Source organism: Cololabis saira, chromosome 15 (assembly GCF_033807715.1).
Source record: "Cololabis saira isolate AMF1-May2022 chromosome 15, fColSai1.1, whole genome shotgun sequence".
NCBI lineage: Eukaryota > Metazoa > Chordata > Actinopteri > Beloniformes > Belonidae > Cololabis > Cololabis saira.
In genome coordinates, this window is record NC_084601.1 from 4,727,197 (window position 1) to 4,747,944 (window position 20,748).

At 37.5% G+C, this 20,748-nt stretch overlaps 2 protein-coding genes, 1 long non-coding RNA gene and 2 other non-coding genes across 5 annotated transcripts; 4 read left to right on the forward strand and 1 right to left on the reverse strand.

Annotated features, from left to right (window-relative positions):
- The first annotated feature begins 2,303 nt into the window (after positions 1 to 2,303).
- ppt2b (palmitoyl-protein thioesterase 2b) lies at positions 2,304 to 11,300 on the forward strand. The gene is made up of 8 exons (XM_061742174.1): positions 2,304 to 2,759; positions 4,354 to 4,507; positions 5,639 to 5,734; positions 6,576 to 6,683; positions 7,646 to 7,729; positions 8,046 to 8,130; positions 8,571 to 8,625; positions 9,371 to 11,300. Exons 1-8 carry the CDS (start codon positions 2,580 to 2,582, stop codon positions 9,512 to 9,514), a joined length of 906 nt encoding a protein of 301 aa, XP_061598158.1. The 5' UTR covers positions 2,304 to 2,579; the 3' UTR covers positions 9,515 to 11,300.
- Positions 5,686 to 8,063, reverse strand: LOC133461314 (uncharacterized). The gene is made up of 3 exons (XR_009784181.1): positions 8,040 to 8,063; positions 5,843 to 5,929; positions 5,686 to 5,754 (listed from the first exon to the last, which is right to left on the reverse strand). It is a non-coding gene; the product is annotated as an uncharacterized LOC133461314 (long non-coding RNA).
- A 3,919-nt stretch (positions 11,301 to 15,219) lies between the features above and the next one.
- rps5 (ribosomal protein S5) lies at positions 15,220 to 19,962 on the forward strand. Its single transcript, XM_061742175.1, has 6 exons — positions 15,220 to 15,312; positions 16,868 to 16,971; positions 17,227 to 17,436; positions 19,138 to 19,266; positions 19,666 to 19,764; positions 19,850 to 19,962. Coding segments are annotated over exons 1-6 (612 nt in total). The 5' UTR covers positions 15,220 to 15,311; the 3' UTR covers positions 19,919 to 19,962.
- Positions 17,016 to 17,149, forward strand: LOC133461652 (small nucleolar RNA SNORA3/SNORA45 family). Its single transcript, XR_009784210.1, has one exon. It is a non-coding gene; the product is annotated as a small nucleolar RNA SNORA3/SNORA45 family (small nucleolar RNA).
- LOC133461651 (small nucleolar RNA SNORA3/SNORA45 family) lies at positions 19,467 to 19,598 on the forward strand. The gene has a single exon (XR_009784209.1). It is a non-coding gene; the product is annotated as a small nucleolar RNA SNORA3/SNORA45 family (small nucleolar RNA).
- Positions 19,963 to 20,748: the final 786 nt, after the last annotated feature.

Here is a 20,748-nt window from a genome sequence, read left to right on the forward strand (position 1 = left end):
TATGACATTTTTGTTTTTTTAATTGCATTACAGAAAATAAAGAACTTTATCACAATATTCTAATTTTCTGAGACAGTCCTGTATATCAAATGTGTACTTAATGTCCCCCAAAAAAGGAACAAACAAAATCCATAGACCCATAGACCCTGATAAGAGGTGTGATATGCTGTTTACACGGAGTTTACACCGAGTTCAGTACTCGAGTTAAAACTGCAATCCCCCCTTTCCATCCCTTATGTCATTTCATCAATGAATGTGGTTTTACTGCTATTTCAACATTTAGAGTCATCACCAGAAAAATAACTTATTTGACAATTTTCACCTGTTTCAAGTAAATTTTCACTTGAAATATGTAGGAAAATCTGCCAGTGAAGATTTATCTTCTTATTACAAGCAAAACAATCTTGTTCCACATGCAGATTTTTCTACTTATTTCAAGTGAAAATCTACTTGAAACAGGTGAAAATTGTTGTTTTTTCCAGTGATGAGTCTTGTTTTAAGTGTAATGAGATTTTTTTTCATTAAAATGAGACATTTTAACTAGAAATAAGACAAATATTCTTGTTAAAGGTATTGTGACATGAAAAACACATTTTTCTTGATTTTTTGTGTTTTGTTGGGTGTCTTGACATCAATTACACCCAAAAAACAACGAACTTTTAACATTCAGTGTATTGTGTGCTTTCTGGGATTTTCCGCATAACTGCAAAAACGGCGCACCTGGTTTGGTGGCGGGCCGTGACGTCAGGGCCCGCTAAATCACCGCCCCCTCCACCCAGCTCCCTGCCTCCTCTCCTCTCCAGCGCACCATAAAGGCTGATTTATGGTTCCGCGTTACACCGACGCAGAGCCTACGGCGTACTACGCGGCGACGCGCACCGTACGCTGAACCCTACGGCGTAAGCTCTGCGTCAATTTAACGCGGAACCATAAATCAGGCTTAACACGGAGCGGTTTAGAGCCTCTTCTGTTCTAATCACCGGAGGAGAACTGCTAAGAAGACCCGCGGCCACTGACTGGACTTAAGATAAGGAGACACTGCTGCTTGCATGCCTTTATTTTTATGATTGTTTGCTGTGGACTGTCTGCTTCGCCGTGCTGCTTTTCCGTGCATGCTTCGCCTGTCGCTCCCCCGACGCCGCTGTGAGCGTATTGCTGGCGGGGAGCTGCGGTCCCGGTCCTCTGGTCCCGGTTGGACTTCATCACCGGGCTGTAGTCGCCCTGTCTGGGCTGTGTGTCGGTGTTTGTGATTCGGTGTGCGCGCGTGTGTGCGGAGACGCCGGCAGAAGTGTGTAGCGGTTGGTTGGAGGAGGTTTGGAGGAGGAGCGGGGCAATGATTGACAGGAAAGGGGAAAAAGGAAGCGTTTTTCACGGGGCAAAAAAACACTGTAATAAAAAGCCGGGAAAAGAGTATTAGAGTGAAGTTTTTCTTGTTACACTCTTTTAGACACATTTGAGGGATGTTGGCCAAGACTTTTAATAGTGTTAAAAGCATGTTAAAAATGATGTCACAATACCTTTAAGATTTTGAGTTTTTGCAGTGATCCATGTTACTTATCCTGTGAAGGACAGAGTCATATTGATAAGTTCAGAAAAGTGTTTTTATTGTTGTGTTTTGATGTATTTGATGTAAGCCCAGTGGATATTTAAAGCTTACAGAAGGCTGCATTTAACTGCTGCTATGTCATTCCTGCAGTATTTCTGCAGGTGTTTTGGTCACTGCTATTATTTGTAATATATTATATTATTTGTTATCAGCACAAATTATCTGTCCCCATATGATAAAATCCACCATCCCCCCTGATTCTTTTTTACAACTCGATAACTGGTTGTATGTTTTTATTATGGACCTCAAGTCTGACCAATAAACGATGATGATGATTGACTGGTGCCAAGTGATCTGGATAGACAATTCTTATCTGTACCCTTAATTATATCAAATGTGTCATCCCCCACCCCTTTTTGCTTGTTTTCTTGAACTCATACAATCTATTGATCCCTAATTCCAGGATTAATCACTTTCAGATGTGAAGTTTCTCATGTGTGGTTGTTTTTTGTCCCAAAAAAAATGAACAAACAAAATCCATAGACCCATAGACCGTGATAAGAGGTGTGATATGCTGTTTACGCGGAGTTCACACGGAGTTTCCACCGCAGCTCCACGCTGTGCATCATAAAAGGCGTAAGTGCGCTCCTGCGCGCTGATTGGTCGAGCGTAAGTGCGCTCCTGCGTGCTGATTGGTCGAGCGGACACCGGAAGTGGCGGCCGCTTCACCTTTTAATTTGAAACCGGAACAAACAAAGGTAGAAAGTGCAGCTGTTCTCATCATAAGCAGTATTATTGAGCGGTAAACACACGGGGACCAGTGCGTTTAAAACAGGTTTCCGAGGGGACGCTGACGCTCAGCTTATCTGGACAAGACTGAAGTTCAACATGATAACTCAACATTAGCAAAACACCCATATTTATTTTTATATATGTAGTTTTTTTTTTTTTTAAATATATTTTAAGTGAGCCTGGCCACGTGTGGGTGTATTTATAAGGGTTGTGTTGAGGTTTTTGACTACTTTGCGGTAGAATGCAGGGCTGTGGTTCCCCCCGGAGGACCGGCGGCAGCAGCGGGGCGGCGGCGCTGCTGTGGCCGCTGCTCGGTGCGTGTCTCTGGGCTGCGGGGACCGGCTACAAGCCGGTCATCATCGTCCACGGCTTGTTCGACAGCTCCGCGGCTTTTAAGAACTTACAGCGGTTCATCAACGAGGTGAGTGTCCCGGCAGAAGAACACTGTTTCCTTGAGGGTTATTTAACCAAATATCCTGCAGGCCGTAAATGTTTATATCACCATGTGGAGCCAGCCAAGGAACATGCAGTACCATTATGTACTATCCTGCATTTGTCCTTTGTTTTCATGAAAGTATGGATCTGCAACCCTGGTAATGTGACTGGAACTAGTTTTCCCTTTAAGTCCTCAGACAAACCTCCTTAATACATTTGCAGGTATGATTACTGATCTATGACTGTGGTCTGGGCTCTTTGCAACATAACATGTTTTTTTTTTTGTTTTTTTTTAATTTTATTTTTGTACATGTAAAAAAAAAAAACAACACTTCATGAGAAGTTTAAGAAAACAAAACAAAAAAGAATTTCATCCTTTAAAACTTGCTATCTTGATTTACATGTGCCAAAAAAGGAGTAGGAAGAAGTGCAAACTTATTTAATCCTACCCCCATTCACTGATCATTTAACCTGTATTTATAAATATTCACACACTGTACTCACACTGCTAAATAACAGTATTATTATTATTATTATTATTATTATTATTATTATTATTATTATTATTATTATTATATACTGTAATTATACTCACACATACATACATGCATACATACATACACATAGTTGAATATTTCTATATATTTGTACACACATGCCCATATAAATATACTTATTTACACTATACTGTATCTGCTCTATATCTATGTATATATTTATTTTTTTTAATTATTTTATTAGTTTGCACACAATAAAAGTAACACTTACAATCAAAATAGTAAAACAAATGTGACAGGAGAGGTCAAAAAGCCAACAGGCTTATGCAGCGAAACCTCCCCTCAATTTAGGAAGTAAAACAGTAATTACAAAAAAAAAACACAACAAGACGAAAACTATAAAAAAAAAAACAAAGAATGTTAGACTACATACAGTAGTTATCTACTTATACACATAATCACACCACACATACATAACATGTATCTATGTACTGTGGCGCTTTGCATCATTTACATCACAAAGCAGAACTTATGGAGACACTCTGGATGAGCAGGTTTGAAACAGGTCGTGCACAAGATTATGTTTGTTTTCTCTCATCAATGAAGCCAGCTCTACTATCAGTGACAACACAGTTGTTACACTTTTATGTTATAACAGTGAAATGTGCTGGTTGTCCTCTTATGTTTATGCCACAAAACGGAAGTTTTTGTCATCCTTTTGAGAGGGTCGATGGGTTTAAGGAAACTTTATGTTCCTCTTTTTCACTTCTGCTGTATTAGAGAGCGTTAGATTAAAACCAGCCTTGCATCATTGTGGAACAAGCAATAACTGAAACCCAGACCGCTCTCTTTCTGCTTCACTTAGCCTGAGCTCCTCCAAGCCTAATAAAGCATGAATATTTTAAAGCATGCACATTATTATTATTATTACACCATTAGAAGCCAGATATCCATAAAGACCCTTTAGGAGCACTCTTAACTCTCGATTGCGGTGCATTTTAAGGTTTCATGGAACAGTATTAACTCCTTCCCGGCTGGCACTTCTTTAATGAAGTGAAACCGTGTTCTTGCTCTCACTTGCAGTCTCATCCGGGGACGAATGTGACCATCATCGACCTGTTTGACCGAAGCGCCAGCCTAGAACCCTTGTGGAAACAGGTGGACGGATTCAAGGACGCCATTTACCCAATAATTCAAAACGCAGCAGACGGGGTCAACTTTATCTGCTACTCTCAAGGTCACCGAGTTCAGTCCTACAAGTTAGATATTCTAGACATAAATGTGGTATTTGCTTGAGCTTGAAGTATGCATGGTATGTGTCTTAAGCAGGAGAATCATGCTCACATGAAATCACCCTCTACGTGACACACCTTATTGTAAATTTTAAATGCTACTGGAAGAGTCAGCAGTTCCTGATTTATTCAGTCTGGGAAAATGCTTTATGATGTTTGGGATGTTTACTTCAGTCTGCGGCGGGGATCTCCTAACATTGGACAATTTGAGTGCAGATTAAGTTTTCCCAGTCTGTTTCTCTGATGAACTTTAGACTCAAGATTATATTTGTATCTTGTATCTGTATTTGACTTTTTATAGAGTAAATTCCAGAGAAGCTGATGTTCTAAAACCAGTTTCTAGGAAGTTTAACTGGCTAATTGATTTCTTCCTGATTAGAAACAGTTTTTATAGTTTGTTTTTTTTAATGCAGAAATGCAAAACGGCTTCTTGTACGACGGAGTATTAGGGCCAAACTAAGACAAAAAAAATTGGAAATTACAAAAATGAAGTCGTAAAATTGCGAGAATAAAGTCATAGCCTAATGTTACGAGAATAAAGTCGTAATACTACGACTTTATTCTCGCAACAATATGACTTTAATCTTGTTATTTTACGACTTTATTCTCGTAATATTACGACTTTATTCTAGTAATATTACGACTTTATTCTCGCAACATTAGGCTATGACTTTATTCTCGTAATTTTACGACTTTATTCTCGTAATTTCCCATTTTTTTTTGTCTTAGTTTGGCCCTAATACTCCATCGTATCCTTGTGACTCATTTAACCCAGGAAGATTTGTGTGTGCGTGCGTTGTATTTATTTATTTGTTTTTCCCAAACTACTCAAAGCACGTGAGCACTTACCTTTTTGAGTCATGGTATTTATGATGGACAGTTCTTACAATTTTACTGGCCAAACAATGAATCAGTAGTTGAAATGATGTAATGTAATTGCTGCACAGTGTTGTTGCTTGTTTGTGTACTTGAAGCATTGAAACGGTGCATGTTTCTGGTTAAAAAAAACACTTACATCACTTCAAAAAAGGGTTTAAACTCCTTATTCTGACTTTTTATTCCTGTTGTTTTTACAGGTGGACTAGTTTGTCGAGGGATCCTCTCCACTCTGCCCGATCACAACGTGCACTCGTTCATCTCTCTGTCCTCCCCTCAGGCAGGCCAGTATGGAGGTGCGTCCGGGTTACAAAGGCTTAAAAACAGAGACGCTCCTTAGTCAACGTTTGATAGTAACAGCAGATCAAATGAAAGTGAAAATGTCGCTGGTAGAGAAGCGTCACCTGACTCTGCTGCTCTCGGCTTTAAGCGGCTTTGCCGGGGGTTTTAGGGTGTTGCTCAGCCGCGTGGTTTCGTGTCACATTTACTGCCTGGTTTCAATAGAAGCGGGCGGCAACAAAAGTTAATATCATCAGTCTAGTGACGGTAGATCAGTTAACACATTTTCAGTGATTAGCAGAGATGCGTGGAAGAGCTAAAATAGATGGGATATCGCTGGTGGGATCAAACACTTCTCCAAATGAACACCAAGTGTGCATGTACATGACTGTCTCAGAAAATTTGAATATTGTGATAAAGTCCTTTATTTTCTGTAATGCAATTTAAAAAAAAAAAAAAAAAAAAAAAAAAAAAAACAAATGTCATACATTCTGGATGCATTACAAATCAACTGAAATATTGCAAGCCTTTTATTATTTTAATATTGCTGATTATGGTTTACAGTTTAAGATTAAGATTCCCAGAATATTCTAATTTTTTGAGATATGATATTTTAGTTTTCTTAAGCTGTAAACCATGATCAGCAATATTAAAATAATAAAAGGCTTGCAATATTTCAGTTGATTTGTAATGAATCCAGAATGTATGACATTTTTGCATTACAGAAAATAAAGGACTTTATCACAATATTCTAATTTTCTGAGACAGTCCTGTATGTTGCAGGTCTTTCGTTGTGTAAATGTACTATTTACTTTTCTCTGGCTCACATTTTATCTCGGATCTCTTGTCTCCTCTCAGACACAGACTACTTAAAATACGTCTTCCCCAAGTTTATGAAGTCAAACCTCTTTCACATCTGTTACACTGCTCTTGGTCAGAAGATATCCATCTGCAACTACTGGAACGGTGAGTCTTGGGCAATAATGACCCCCCCACCTCAAAAGGGCTTTGTTGACCTCTGTTAGGGTCTCTGGTGAAACTGGTGGTCCAGCGTGAGCAGTACTCGAGTTGTAAAATCAAATCAGGGGGGATGGTGGATTTGATCATATGGGGACAGATAATTTGTGCTGATTACAAATAATATAATATATTACAAATAATAGCATTGACCAAAACACCTGCAGAAATACTGCAGGAATGACATAGCAGCAGTTAAATGCAGCCTTCTGTAAGCTTTAAATATCCACTGGGCTTACATCAAATACATAAAACACAACAATAAAAAACACTTTTCTGAACTTATCAATATGACTCTGTCCTTCACAGGATAAGTAAAATGGATCACTGCAAAAACTCAAAATCTCAACAAGAATATTTGTCTTATTTCTAGTTAAAATGTCTCAGTTTAGTAAAAAAAATCTCATTACACTTAAAACAAGACTCATCACTGGAAAAAACAAAATTTTTCTACCTGTTTCAAGTAGATTTTCACTTGAAATAAGTAGAAAAATCTGCCAGTGGAACAATATTTTTTTTCTTGTAATAAGAAGATAAATCTTGTCCCACTGGCAGATTTTCCTACTAATTTCAAGGGAAAATTTACTTGAAACAGATGAAAATTGTCAAATAAGTTATTTTTCTGGTGTTATTTTTCTGGTGATGACTCTAAATGTTGAAATAGCAGTAAAACCACATTCATTGATGAAATGACATAAGGGATGGAAAGGAGGGATGACCGTTTTACAGGGGGGATGATTTGGACCCTTTTTATTTCAGGGGGGGGGGGGGGCGACTTGGAGATTTATTCCTAGATGGCTGTTTTTCATAAAGACGACTCCCAACTTCTCAGCTCATTTGTATCGTATTTTCTGAAACTAGAGAGAATATCCGTAAACAAATGTTTTATCTTTGGGGTTTCTTGTGTGCAGATCCCCACCACAGAGACCTGTACGTGAACAGCAGCGACTATTTGGCTTTGCTCAACAGCGAGAAGCCAAATCCAAATGCAACAGGTCAGTAAGGTCCTTTTGGGGTTAAACTCGGCATCTGTTTGTCTTTGCAGCGTGATCAATATGGATCTCTCCACTTCTTCTAAAAACTTTAAAAATAGTTCTGAGAAGAATCTATAAATCATCTAAGTGTTTGCGACTGCAGCTCACAATATCTTGAGTAAAGATTTAGTCCTGAAAAGATCAAATAGTGCTGACTTTTATTGGCTCAAAGTAAACTTATTACAGAGTTTCAGGAAAATGAAAAATCTTTCTTCTACTGCACAAACATATCAAAATAAGATAAAAGCTTGAACATAACTGCAATCTTCACCTGCAGAGTGGAAGAAGAACTTCCTCAAAATCCAGAAGCTGGTGTTGATTGGTGGACCGGATGACGGAGTCATCACTCCCTGGCAGTCGAGGTGAGTCCGTCCTCCTGAGCTCCGGCATGGTCTCGCTTTCATTTCCCAAAATCTCACACACCTTTTGACTTGTCTGGGTGTGAAACAGGTACCGTGCATGGTTCATTTTTCGACCATTTCTTCTTTCGCAGCGAAAGCAGAAATGTTTTGAACATCTGTGACTGATTCCGGTGTAAAAATGACAAACCAGTTCTGCTTTTAGAACTGGGAAAAGCCAAAACAAGTCAGCTCACTTTGATTTACAGCAAATTACTTCTTCTTTTCATCAGTTGACACTGTTTTTAGATTATCTTTTCACTACCGTATTCTGTTCTGTTTTTATCATGAAGATGAGAATCTCTCCAGAATCTTTCCAAATTGATATTTTTGCCTGTAGATGATGTGATGACTCTCGTAAGACGTTGACACATTTTATCCTCTTTGTTTTGCTTATGTTACAGTCAGTTTGGGTTTTATGACGACAATGAGACGGTTGTTGAGATGCAGCACCAAGATGTAAGTAGAAGCCCGACACGAAACAGTAACGACGTTTGGTTTATTTCAGGTCGACTTGTTGTCTGTTAGGGTTAGTTATTATTACGCCATAAATATACTTAGATAGCATTTTCACCATAAAATTATTCTAAAGTTTCAGAGGTGATGAGTTGCACTACAATTATGTACTAACCTAAGACTAAAAATATACAGGACTGTCTCAGAAAATTAGAATATTGTGATAAAGTCCTTTTTATTTTCTGTAATGCAAAAATGTCATACATTCTGGATTCATTACAAATCAACTGAAATATTGCAAGCCTTTTATTATTTTAATATTGCTGATCATGGCTTACAGCTTAAGAAAACTCAAATATCCTATCTAAAAAAATTAGAATATTCTGGGAATCTTAATCTTAAACTGTAAGCCATAATCAGCAATATTAAAATAATAAAAGACTTGCAATATTTCAGTTGATTTGTAATGAATCCAGAATGTATGACATTTTAATTTTTTTAATTGCATTACAGATAATAAAGAACTTTATCACAATATTCTAACTTTCTGAGACAGTCCTGTAGACAGATGTGACAAAATCCTGTTAAGTGAACATTTCTTGTTATTCTTAGAAGCTTATTATTATAATTAGAATTATAATACAAGGAAACTTTGAGCTTTTTTTTTTCTTTCTTTCTCTTCAGTCTGTGTCACAGAAACACCTACATCCGATTAAGAGCTAATGTGTGCCTGGTTTTTCTCCCCCAGCTGTTCTTGAGAGATGTTTTCGGTCTGAAGACGCTGGCAGCTCGTGGAGATCTGATCCTGTGCTCCGTTCCGGGCGTCCCTCACACGCAGTGGCACTCCAACGAGACCGTGTTCCACACATGCTTGGAGAAGTGGCTGGTGTAGAACCAGCAACTCCACACACACACCCTTTGCAGTTTATTAAGCTCTCAGCTTCTTATATTTAGGAATCATCACTTCCACAATCCTTGAATACTCACAAGCATCTGTGAGAGTATTCTTGAGGATGAAATCTAGTTTTACTTTTTTTCTTGTTGCTTTTCTCCAGAGATCAAACAGTTATTTTAGGATTTTTTTTTCAGTAATCTCTGAGATTGTTTGGCTTTTTTGTTAGATAAATACAGATTATTTATGCTCATCTAATAAGCTACCAGCTTATATTTAAAGGACTAGTTTGGTGATTTCAGGGGTTGAGGCTTGGAGAAGGAGGTGGATATCTCTCTAAGTCTGTTCTCTGAATAAGAAAGAGCAGTCATCAACTTTTATTTTCAGTAACTGAATCTTCCTACCATCAACTCAGAACTACTGTACTTGTTTATTTGTGTAGGTTTAGTTGCAATTTGCCCAAACTGTAAAACTTCAGAGGATGAGCTTAAAAGTGGTCATAAGCATTCATTTTATATCATTATTATATATATTTTTTCATAGCCAGGGTCATTACCTTCCCCCTTGTTTCCATCCGTACGCTGTCTGAGCCAGCTGGAGCTTCTGTTTTCAGACTTTGACTAAAGTCGGAGTTTGCAACATAAATACCCCACTTCTTCTTTTAAAGTTTTTCCTATCAGGAAAAAATAAATAAAAATCTAGCAAGGCCCTGAGAACTAGCAGAAAACTAAATGTATATAGTGATTAAGGCGTGCTGCCGCAGATGTGAGAAATGGCTGGAGACAAGTAGTTGTGCATTTAGTGTTGTTACATTCAGAATTCCTCGACGCCTTCAGGTCACATCTGTAGGTTTTTAAGGGTTTTAACCCGTATAGGTTGTTATTTTGCTTTGATAAAACAACCCAAGTTTTAAGAAGCACCCCAGCAATTCTCTGCTGGTCGTGGAAAATACTTTTGTATTTTCAAAACTGGTAAGAAACAGATTAATAATCAAAAAAGATTTCAGCAAACAATGATATGTCTAGCTCTTGCAAATAAATTGGGGTTGAGCCACCCCTAATTAGGATAATAGGAAACATTTGATGTTTTATATTATTTTATTTTATTATTTTTTTTACTGTTTGTGATCACAAGACTAAATCCTTAAATATTACCCATGGTAAGCAGTAACGCCAAATGCAGACCGTCTACTGTTATTGTAGCTGCTCACAATGAGAGGAGATAATCTCATTGTAAAAAAAACTAAATTTTGACTCATATTTTTAGACCGATTGAGAGCAAAAAGTGATTACCGTAATTCCCAGACTATTGAGCGCTATATAAGCCGCACCCACTAAATTTTAAAACAAAACAGATTTTGTACTTGTATAATTATTAAATAATTATCATTATAAAATATTGTCTATAAGCCGCAGGTGTCCACGAGGCTAAATGTATTGACTGCATGAAGCTCGTCACTCCCTTAAAATTCATAAATTAGCCACATTGTTGCCGCAGGGTTCAAAGCGCGTAACTAAAGTAGCGATTCATAGTTGGGAAATTACAGTACTTACTAAGTTTACACTTACTTTTCTAAACTAGGTGTGAACTTGAATGTGTCCAACCTTTCAACTTTAATATTCCCACTCAAGCCTTTTTGTTTAAAAGCCAGACGAACCTCATTTTATTCACTGTTACTAAAACGTGGCCCCACAAATTTTACGGGCTGAGTGTGAGTTTGGGAACCACTCCAAAGTTAAAAACAATTCAGTGACTGCAACCTTTTGCAGAACCAACCTTTAAACCAGGGGTGTCAAACTAATTTTGCTTGGCGGGCCGGATTTGACCAATTGTTTTCTCGCGGGCCGCACGCTCAAAATAACAAAAACGGTATGGAAAATTTTTTCTCTAATTTTTTTTTTTTTTTTTTTACTATTATTATCTAATCCAATATAAGTTTAGTTAATTTTAAAGGAAATATGCACTTTGTTTACACTCTAATTATGTAAAATATATTTCTTCAGGATCTTTTCTTGAAATTTCTCGTTTTTTTTTTCAAATTATGTAAGATACTTTTAATATCATTTTACAAAGATAAACAGAAACATGTTTTTTTTTATATTTCGCTTTTTTATAGGAAATTTAATTAAAAGCAAAATATTTCATATTACATCTGAGAGTGATTCTTTGTGATTTAGAGATTTTTCCAGTACAATTAAGTGTATTTATTTTTAAAAATTGGCGCGAATATTAACGCCAGTGTGCCGAAAAAGTCAGCACTTCTCTTTTAACTGTTTTACTTTGTCACTATCCTCGTATTCAAAATTGAAATTCTCCGAATAAATATCTTCTATCATCTTTTTTAGCAGTGATATTTTTCCTGTGAAAATATATAATAGTAGTCAGTTAATAAAAATAAACAACCGTCTACAAAGAAATAAAATCGGCAAATGCATTCTAGAAAACAAAACAAAATGTCGAAAACTGCTCTATTTGTGGAATAACGATGGATTTGTAGAAGAAATATATTATCGGATATGCTGCGATTCATGGCAATTATTTATGCCTTCCTTTTTAGTAAATTAACATTTTGTTTTTTTGCGTTGGAAACTTCTCGTGGCTCCGCATGAAAACCTCTCTCGCGCCGCACATTTGACACCCCTGCTTTAAATCAATGAAAAAGATTTAGTTTAGTTTTTGTTTCACTAAAGCTAAATAACCTTCTGCAAAACCCAGGTTTTATGTGCAAGTCACCATTCTGTATAGGAGGCTGAATGTGTTTGAGGCACATAACCCGCATAGATGGAGAGAACAACAGACGAAGTGAAACGATGGCGAAGATTATATAGTCCTGACATCTGCAGTCCTCTGATTAGAAAATACACCACTTGGAGTGAGTTATAAAAATGCCTGGTGTTGCTTTTGTAGAAGTCTTTGTTTCAGGAATATCTTTCCGAGTCTTCCTTTCACAAAATTAGGAGCACATGGTGTGATGACCCTTATGAGATCGCCCGTGATGTTACAGATGACACTTTAAGTACCCTTCATGTGTCCCTTTAATTTATAAAGATGTCAGTTTATTTATACTGACATCAATCCATATAGTATATTTGTTGTGTGTCTACATATGTCACACTTGACCGTGCCTGAACGACGTTTCGTCGTCTTGTCTTGTACAAACTTACTGCCCTGCTCAAATTGTGATGCAGCAGCCATTTGTATGTTTTTATCTTTCCATTTTGAACAAGAAGATGCCCATATTTTTTTTTTTTTTTTTAAAGTAGTGTGCATGCCTGAGTTGATCGTCCGCCTTGTGTTTATTATCGGTATCATGCAGTGCTCTGGAGCTATATTCTTTTGCTTTTGTAGATCAAGCCTTAACTTTTCCCCTCATGCCTCAGTGTTTCATGTTCATTCCCAAGGTGCTGAGACACGCTGCCTTTAGTGATGGTGCTAAAAAATAATGATAGGATGATGAGGAGGAGTGGATTCTAGTGCAGAACAAGTCCGGCAGTGTTATATTAATGTTTACTGGTCCTCCAAACTGTTGTACACGGCACTCTTTACCTCCCATCACATTTGGAAATCTCAGGCGTTTTAGCAACCTTCATGTTTGTAGAAAAGGGATCTTTTTCTTTAACGGTGTGTATTTTTCCCCTGCCTGTTCTTACATATACTTTTAAAAGAAGAGAAAAGTAAATGTCATGTGTTTTGTGATAAACCTTTGAGTGAGATATGTATGGATTGCACAATTTATTAAGAAGGGATTTTTTAAGGATAGTAAGATTTATTTTCTTATAATTGTTTTCCTAGTTTATTTATGCATGTGCAAATGCTTAAATTAGAAGTGTATAACATGTCCTGCTCCGTTCGGTTTTCTTGTTGTGAAAAACAATGTGGATGAGGAACCTTTTTTAAAAGTTAAAAAAAGAATACAATATTTTGACGATTTCTACAGTGTTTGTCTTGCAAATTGAAAGTTGTCAAAAAAAATAATTGAATCAATAAAAGAGTATTTAAACATCAGGGTTCGTTTGTTTTTTTAAGTGATTTTGTTTGTTTGTTTCGGTCAGTCCAGGGCACATCTACAATCTCTGTAGTTCCATTATTTGTTATAGTTGCTTATGTGACCTTTAAAGTTTCAGTATTTATCCTAGTTGCATATAAACCTATATGACTATGTTCAAATCAATTCAATTCAATTCAATTTTATTTATATAGCGTCTAATACAACAGATGTTGTCTCTAGACGCTTTCCAGAGATCCAGAACATGAACATAAACATAAACATAAACCCCCGAGCAATTATTACATAAACAATGGCAGGTAAAAACTCCCCTAGTGGGAGAAAAGCTTTAAGGCAAACAGTGGCAAGGAAAAACTCCCCTTTAGGAGGGAAGAAACCTTGAGCAGGACCAGGCTCATAAGGGGGGACCCTCCTGCCGAGGACCAGACTGGGGGAATGTGACCTCATTGCAGTGTTAGTATTGTTATATACAATGCTTGTGTCAAATTCAAGACAAATATATAGTTATAGTTGCTTATTCTTATTTTCATCAGCTCCAGAGTAAATGTAAGGTTAATTGGTAGTTTATCAAAATTGAAAACAAATTGTTTAGTATTATGAAAACCAAATATTACTATTAACTTGCATTTTCCAAGACCCCAAGTTGTATTGTCAAATCTATATATAGTTGTTCACCTAGTGGTAATCTAGGTGTGTGTGCATATGCATATATATATATATATATATATATATATACATATACATACAGTCCTCGAGATGAGGGGGGATGGCATCCCCCCTGAAATAAAAACGGTCCAAATCATCCCCCCTGTAAAACCCTTTTCCATCCCTTATGTCATTTCATCAATGAATGTGGTTTTACTGCTATTTCAACATTTAGAGTCATCACCAGAAAAATAACTTATTTGACCATTTTCACCTGTTTCAAGTAAATTTTCACTTTAAATAAGTAGGAAAATCTGCCAGTGGGACAAGATTTATCTACTTATTACAAGCAAAACAATCTTGTTCCACTGGCAGATTTTTCTACTTATTTCAAGTGAAAATCTACTTGAAACAGGTGAAAATTGTTGTTTTTTCCAGTGATGAGTCTTGTTTTAAGTGTAATGAGATGTTTTTACTAAAATGAGACATTTTAACTAGAAATAAGACAAATATTCTTGTTAAGATTTTGAGTTTTTGCAGTGATCCATGTTACTTATCCTGTGAAGGACAGAGTCATATTGATAAGTTCAGAAAAGTGTTTTTTATTGTTGTGTTTTGATGTATTTGATGTAAGCCCAGTGGATATTTAAAGCTTACAGAAGGCTGCATTTAACTGCTGCTATGTCATTCCTGCAGTATTTCTGCAGTGTTTTGGTCACTGCTATTATTTGTAATATATTATATTATTTGTAATCAGCACAAATTATCTGTCCCCATATGATCAAATCCACCATCCCCCCTGATTTTATTTTTACACCTCGAGTAGGGGGGCCCCGAGGACTGTAATTGAGAAACACACTGATGTATTTGTGTACTTATTTTTTACTTATTTCGCTGTTTATTTTAGTTTGTTCTCATTATTGTTAGGTATTGTCGTTCAATTATACGCGATGTACTACTCTGGAAGCTTTACAACTTGACTTGTTACCTTTTTATATAAAAAAGGAGAAGAAGAGGGAAAGACAGCATTTCCCATCATGCTTTGCTCCTCCGGAAGACACCGGCCCGCTCACCGGATATCCGGTCGCGGCGCCTGGAAAAGGCCCTTTTCCGTCTCAGAGAAGAAGGAGCACGACGGCAGACACAAGTGAGTGGAAAAATCTCCTTTTATTCGCCTTTTACGCAACCGAAATAAGTAAAGTTGGACATTTTGAAACGCATTGGATTCCCACAGTTCGCTAAATGAAGTCAGAACGTCAGATTTTTCCCGAACGGGTAGTTTTATTCCTCCCCGTTGTGGCTGCAGCAGCGCGGGGCTGAGCGTTAGCATGTGGCTAACTGGTTAGCACATGTGGCACGGAGACGAGCAACGACATTTCAGTAAAAGTCGGGGACCAATCCCTTCAAAACAGGTTTTTGTATCACAAACTAACTATATGAAATAAAAGTATCCCGTCAGATCAAGTTGGAGTATTTGGTTACAATGTTAGCTGTTGTAGACACACGTGCTTCTGCAATGGCCTTTTACCATAAACTTTTACTTGACATTCAGTCAGTACTCGAGTTGTAAAAGAAAATCAGGGGGGATGGTGGATTTTATCATATGGGGACAGATAATTTGTGCTGATTACAAATAATATAATACAAATAATAGCAGTGACCAAAACACCTGCAGAAATACTGCAGGAATGACATAGCAGCAGTTAAATGCAGCCTTCTGTAAGCTTTAAATATCCACTGGGCTTACATCAAATACATCAAAACACAACAATAAAAAACACTTTTCTGAACTTATCAATATGACTCTGTCCTTCACAGGATAAGTAACATGGATCACTGCAAAAACTCAAAATCTTAACAAGAATATTTGTCTTATTTCTAGTTAAAATGTCTCATTTTAGTAAAAAAAATCTCATTACACCTAAAACAAGACTCATCACTGGAAAAAGCAACAATTTTCACCTGTTTCAAGTAAATTTTCACTTGAAATAAGTAGAAAAATCTGCCAGTGGAACAAGATTTTTTTTTTGCTTGTAATGAGAAGATAAATCTTGTTCCACTGGCAGATTTTCCTACTTATTTCAAGTGAAAATTGACAAATAAGTTATTTTTCTGGTGATGACTAAATGTTGAAATAGCAGTAAAACCACATTCATTGATGAAATGACATAAGGGATGGAAAGGGGGGATGGCAGTTTTACAGGGGGGATGATTTGGACCGATTTTATTCCATCCCCCCTCAACTCCAGTACTGCATTCAGTTAAATAAACTCGGTTTCCAGGTGATGGATGTAAAGTAACTTCACAGAGGGATGTGGAATCTTAGCATATCTGCAATTCTCACTGGAAAAGTGATGTACGGTTTTGTGAAATGGTAAAGTGTGTAATTCAGGGGTGTCCAAAGTCGGTCCTCGAGGGCCAGTGGTCTGCATGTTTTAGATGTCTCCTTGCATCAACACACCTGTTTCAAATGAATGGTCGTCACCAGCTTGCCATCAAGGTCTGGACAACTCTGTTGATGACACAGCTACTTTTATCACGGTGTGCTGAAGCAGGGAAACATCTAAAACCTGCAGGACTCCGGCCCTCGAGGGCCGACTTTGGACACCCCTGGTGTAATTGGATGTAAAGACATTGAGACTACTTTTGAATTATTGTTGCCTTAATAATGTTTTGTCTAACACGTGTTCTTGCCTCCTCAGTGACTGAGTGGGAGACTGCCCCCGCAGTGGCCGAGACCCCTGAGATCAAGCTCTTTGGCAAGTGGAGTACCGACGATGTCCAGATCAATGACATCTCCCTGCAGGTGCTGAGCACATGAGGAACTTTATACTTATTATTGTCACTGTAAGCGAGGCTAGAGTCACGCCTGGACATGACCTGTTGTCTTGGTGTGCTAGAGTGCTCGCAGAGGAAAACATCTTTGCTTATTCATTGGCTGTAGTCTTAATGTGGCCCAGTCAATCACCAGCTCAGATACATCACCTACCTGAATGATGCTTTTTTGTAGATGTGTGTTTAAGCTGTGATGTTTAAAAGGTACCTCTCCTCCCCACTACAGGATTACATTGCTGTGAAAGAGAAGTACGCCAAGTACCTGCCCCACTCTGGAGGACGTTATGCCGCCAAGCGTTTCAGGAAGGCCCAGTGCCCCATCGTGGAGCGTCTGACCAACTCCATGATGATGCACGGCCGCAACAACGGCAAGAAGCTGATGACCGTGCGGATCGTCAAGCACGCCTTTGAGATCATCCACTTGCTGACTGGAGAGGTAGCATTTCTTAGAGCATCACTCAGTACATTTACACGCACTGGCAGAAAGTCCAATTGTTGCCTTAATCTGACCCATATTTAATTTTTAAAAGCCATGTAAACCCTAGACCAGGGGTCACCAATCCTGGTCCTCGAGGGCCGTATTTGGCTGTATTTGAACTGAAGCTCTTGATATCGAGCTTGCAGTCCTAATTCGCTTACCCGAGCTAGTGACTGCCCCAGACTCCCCCTTCTGGAAGTGACGACACAGCAAAAGCCAGAATATTAACACAGTAGGATAAGACAAATGACGAAGAATGTAGAAGCAAAAGTGTGTACGGCGCCACCAAGCATCGGAGTCAAATGCACCTCGCTCAGTTGTCTTCTCTTCTATGTATACTTGGATTTCTTGGAAACTCCAGTTTATTCCTCGGCTATGTTGTTGCTAAAAGTTTGATTTAAATGCAACTGCACTGACTCTTGAGACGTGAGTGTGTCGGGACCAGTTTTTACTCACTCAGTTTGCAGCAGTTAATCAGCAGATATTTTTGTCCCCTCAGATTCAAGAACTTTGTCCTTTCACTACAACCAAAAGGCCCTCAGGTTTAGCAACATGAACCATCAAATAAGCTGCCACGTGTGGCCAAAACACAGATGGTTGACAGTGCAGAGTGCTTTGTACCATAAGTCTGTTCTACACGGTAAGAGTAGATGGTGGTTCATGTTTAAAGGCTATATGCTGATCTTATTAGTGGGTTTCACATCTGTGATCTTACGCTGTGAAACTCGTCTTATAGTTTGTTTCTGATTCCTGAAGTGACATTTGATTAAAATTTTGAAAATCACTGGGATACTGTTTTGGTATGTTCAGTAAGTCAAGTATATTTATGAACCATATTTCTCTTTAATGTCTTTAGTTTTGAATAAAAAATTAACTCAGTCGTCTGCTTTAAAATTCTTGAGGTAGTTTTTAACGAATTTGCCAAATTTAGATGGTAACAAGATGCTTTTTTGTTTTCAGAGAATTGGTAATGTGATGCTTCATTCGTTGGCTGACAAATGTTTAATTCAAGTTTTTTTTTTTTCCATCTCTGGGTGATGAGCTCCAGTATTAAATAAGTTAGAATCTAGTTTGCCCCAACACTAGCCTTCACTGAGGACCAGCTATACAGGACTGTCTCAGAAAATTAGAATATTGTGATAAAGTTCTTTATTTTCTGTAATGCAATAAAACAAAAACAAAAATTCATACATTCTGGATTCATTACAAATCAACTAATATATTGCAAGCCTTTTATTATTTTAATATAGCTCATTATGGCTTACAGTTTAAGATTAAGATTCCCGGAATATTCTAATTTTTTGAGATAGAATATTTGAGTTTTCTTAAACTGTTAACCATAATCAGCAATATTAAAATAATAAAAGGCTTGCAATATTTCAGTTGATTTGTAATGAATCCAGAATGTATAACATTTTTGTTTTTGTAATTGCATTACAGAAAATCACAATATTCTAATTTTCTGAGACAGTCCTGTATGTCCTGCTAAACTTCTCGATGCTTCCATATTGATTACAAATCTGAAATATAATTGAACACGCCTAAGAGCATAAAAGCCTAGCGGTATGTCAGTTGCCAGGATTCATTTGGTGGTGTTTTAAGGATCTCAACTGAAGTTGTTTCTACTCGTGGTGCATTGATTCTCTATTTTGTTCCCAGAATCCCCTCCAGGTCTTGGTCAACGCCATCATCAACAGTGGACCCCGTGAGGACTCCACCCGTATCGGCCGCGCCGGTACCGTCAGGAGGCAGGCCGTGGACGTGTCTCCCCTCCGCAGAGTCAACCAGGTACACTGACCTGTTTCTTTTTATCTTTAAACTCTCTGAGTCTGTCTTGGTCAGCATTTCTTAAATATGTAAGAACAAACAAGATAACGGAACACTAATCAGTCTATATAAGACATGAACATATTGATCTGTTGTTACTTGGAAAAGTTTTATTTTTATAACAACAGTAGATTTTGCTCCAGTAAATGTGTTGCATGTGAAGCGAGGCTAGAGTCACGCCTGGACATAACCCGTTGTCTTGGTGTGCTAGAGTGCTCGCAGAGGAAATGTCTTTGTTTATTCATTGGCTGTAGCCTCCTGTGGCCCAGTCAATCACCAACTCAGATACATTACAAACACCAGTCTGATTGTATTTGGTTGGTCTGTTTCACCCCGCTAATGTTCTGCTCTGTGTTGTAGGCCATCTGGCTGCTGTGCACCGGAGCAAGAGAAGCTGCTTTTAGGAACATCAAGACCATTGCAGAGTGTCTGGCTGATGAACTGATCAATGCAGCCAAGGTAACGCTCTGCCCTTGTGAATGGATTACACATCTGTCCGGATTCAGTTTCCTGTGTCTTATTCTTTTTTTTTTTTCCTTTGCAGGGTTCATCTAACTCTTACGCCATCAAGAAGAAGGACGAGTTGGAGAGAGTCGCCAAGTCCAACCGTTAAACATGTTTGCTTTCCCATAAAAATAAATTTGAAGACATTTCTGACTTGGAGTGTTTTAATATACAGACTGGTAGAATCCCATCTTCGGGAAAATGTACAGGACTCTCAGAAAATTTGAATATTGTGATGAGTTCTTTATTTTCTGTTATTTAATTAAAAAAAGTCATACATTCTGGATTCATTACAAAACAGATATTGCAAGCCTTTTATTTTAATATGGCTGATTATGGCTTACATTAAGATTCCCAGAATATTCTGAAAGGATATGAATTTTCTTAAACTGTAAACCATGATCAGCAATATTTCAGTTGATTTGTAATGAATCCAGAATGTGACATTTTTGTAATTGCATTACAGAAAATCACAATATTCAAATTTTCTGAGACAGTCCTGTAATTGTAGTGCAACTCATCACCTCTGAAACTTCAAAATAATTATAATATAAGACAAGGATGAGTGGCACAAAGCCAGAACACTATTACAATGCAGGTGCTTTTTTCTGTAAAACAGTGAATTTTCAAAGAATGTTTCCAATAATCAATGGTATTAATAAAAATGAGTCAAAGACTCAACGGTGAAAACTGTATCCCAAATGTTCCACTTTAAGAGAATAGGTAAGGGGTAGAGCCTTTGAATATAGAAAATTAGAATATTGTGATAGTTTATTTTCTGTAATGCAATTTAAAAAGTCATACATTCTGGATTCATTACAAATCAACTGAAATATTGCAAGCCTTTTATTTTAATATTGCTGATTATGGTTTAAGATTAACATTCCCAGAATATTCTAAATTTTTTAGATAGGATATTTGAGTTTTCTTAAGCTGTAA

Coding starts and splice junctions, on each gene's coding strand:
- ppt2b (XM_061742174.1), top strand. CDS start 2,580: ATGCAGGGCTGTGGTTCCCCCCGGAGGACCGGCGGCAGCAGCGGGGCG. Junction 6,684..7,645: donor CATCTGCAACTACTGGAACG/GTGAGTCTTGGG, acceptor TCTTGTGTGCAG/ATCCCCACCACAGAGACCTG. Junction 7,730..8,045: donor GCCAAATCCAAATGCAACAG/GTCAGTAAGGTC, acceptor CTTCACCTGCAG/AGTGGAAGAAGAACTTCCTC.
- rps5 (XM_061742175.1), top strand. Junction 17,437..19,137: donor TCCACTTGCTGACTGGAGAG/GTAGCATTTCTT, acceptor TTTTGTTCCCAG/AATCCCCTCCAGGTCTTGGT. Junction 19,267..19,665: donor CCCTCCGCAGAGTCAACCAG/GTACACTGACCT, acceptor TCTGTGTTGTAG/GCCATCTGGCTGCTGTGCAC.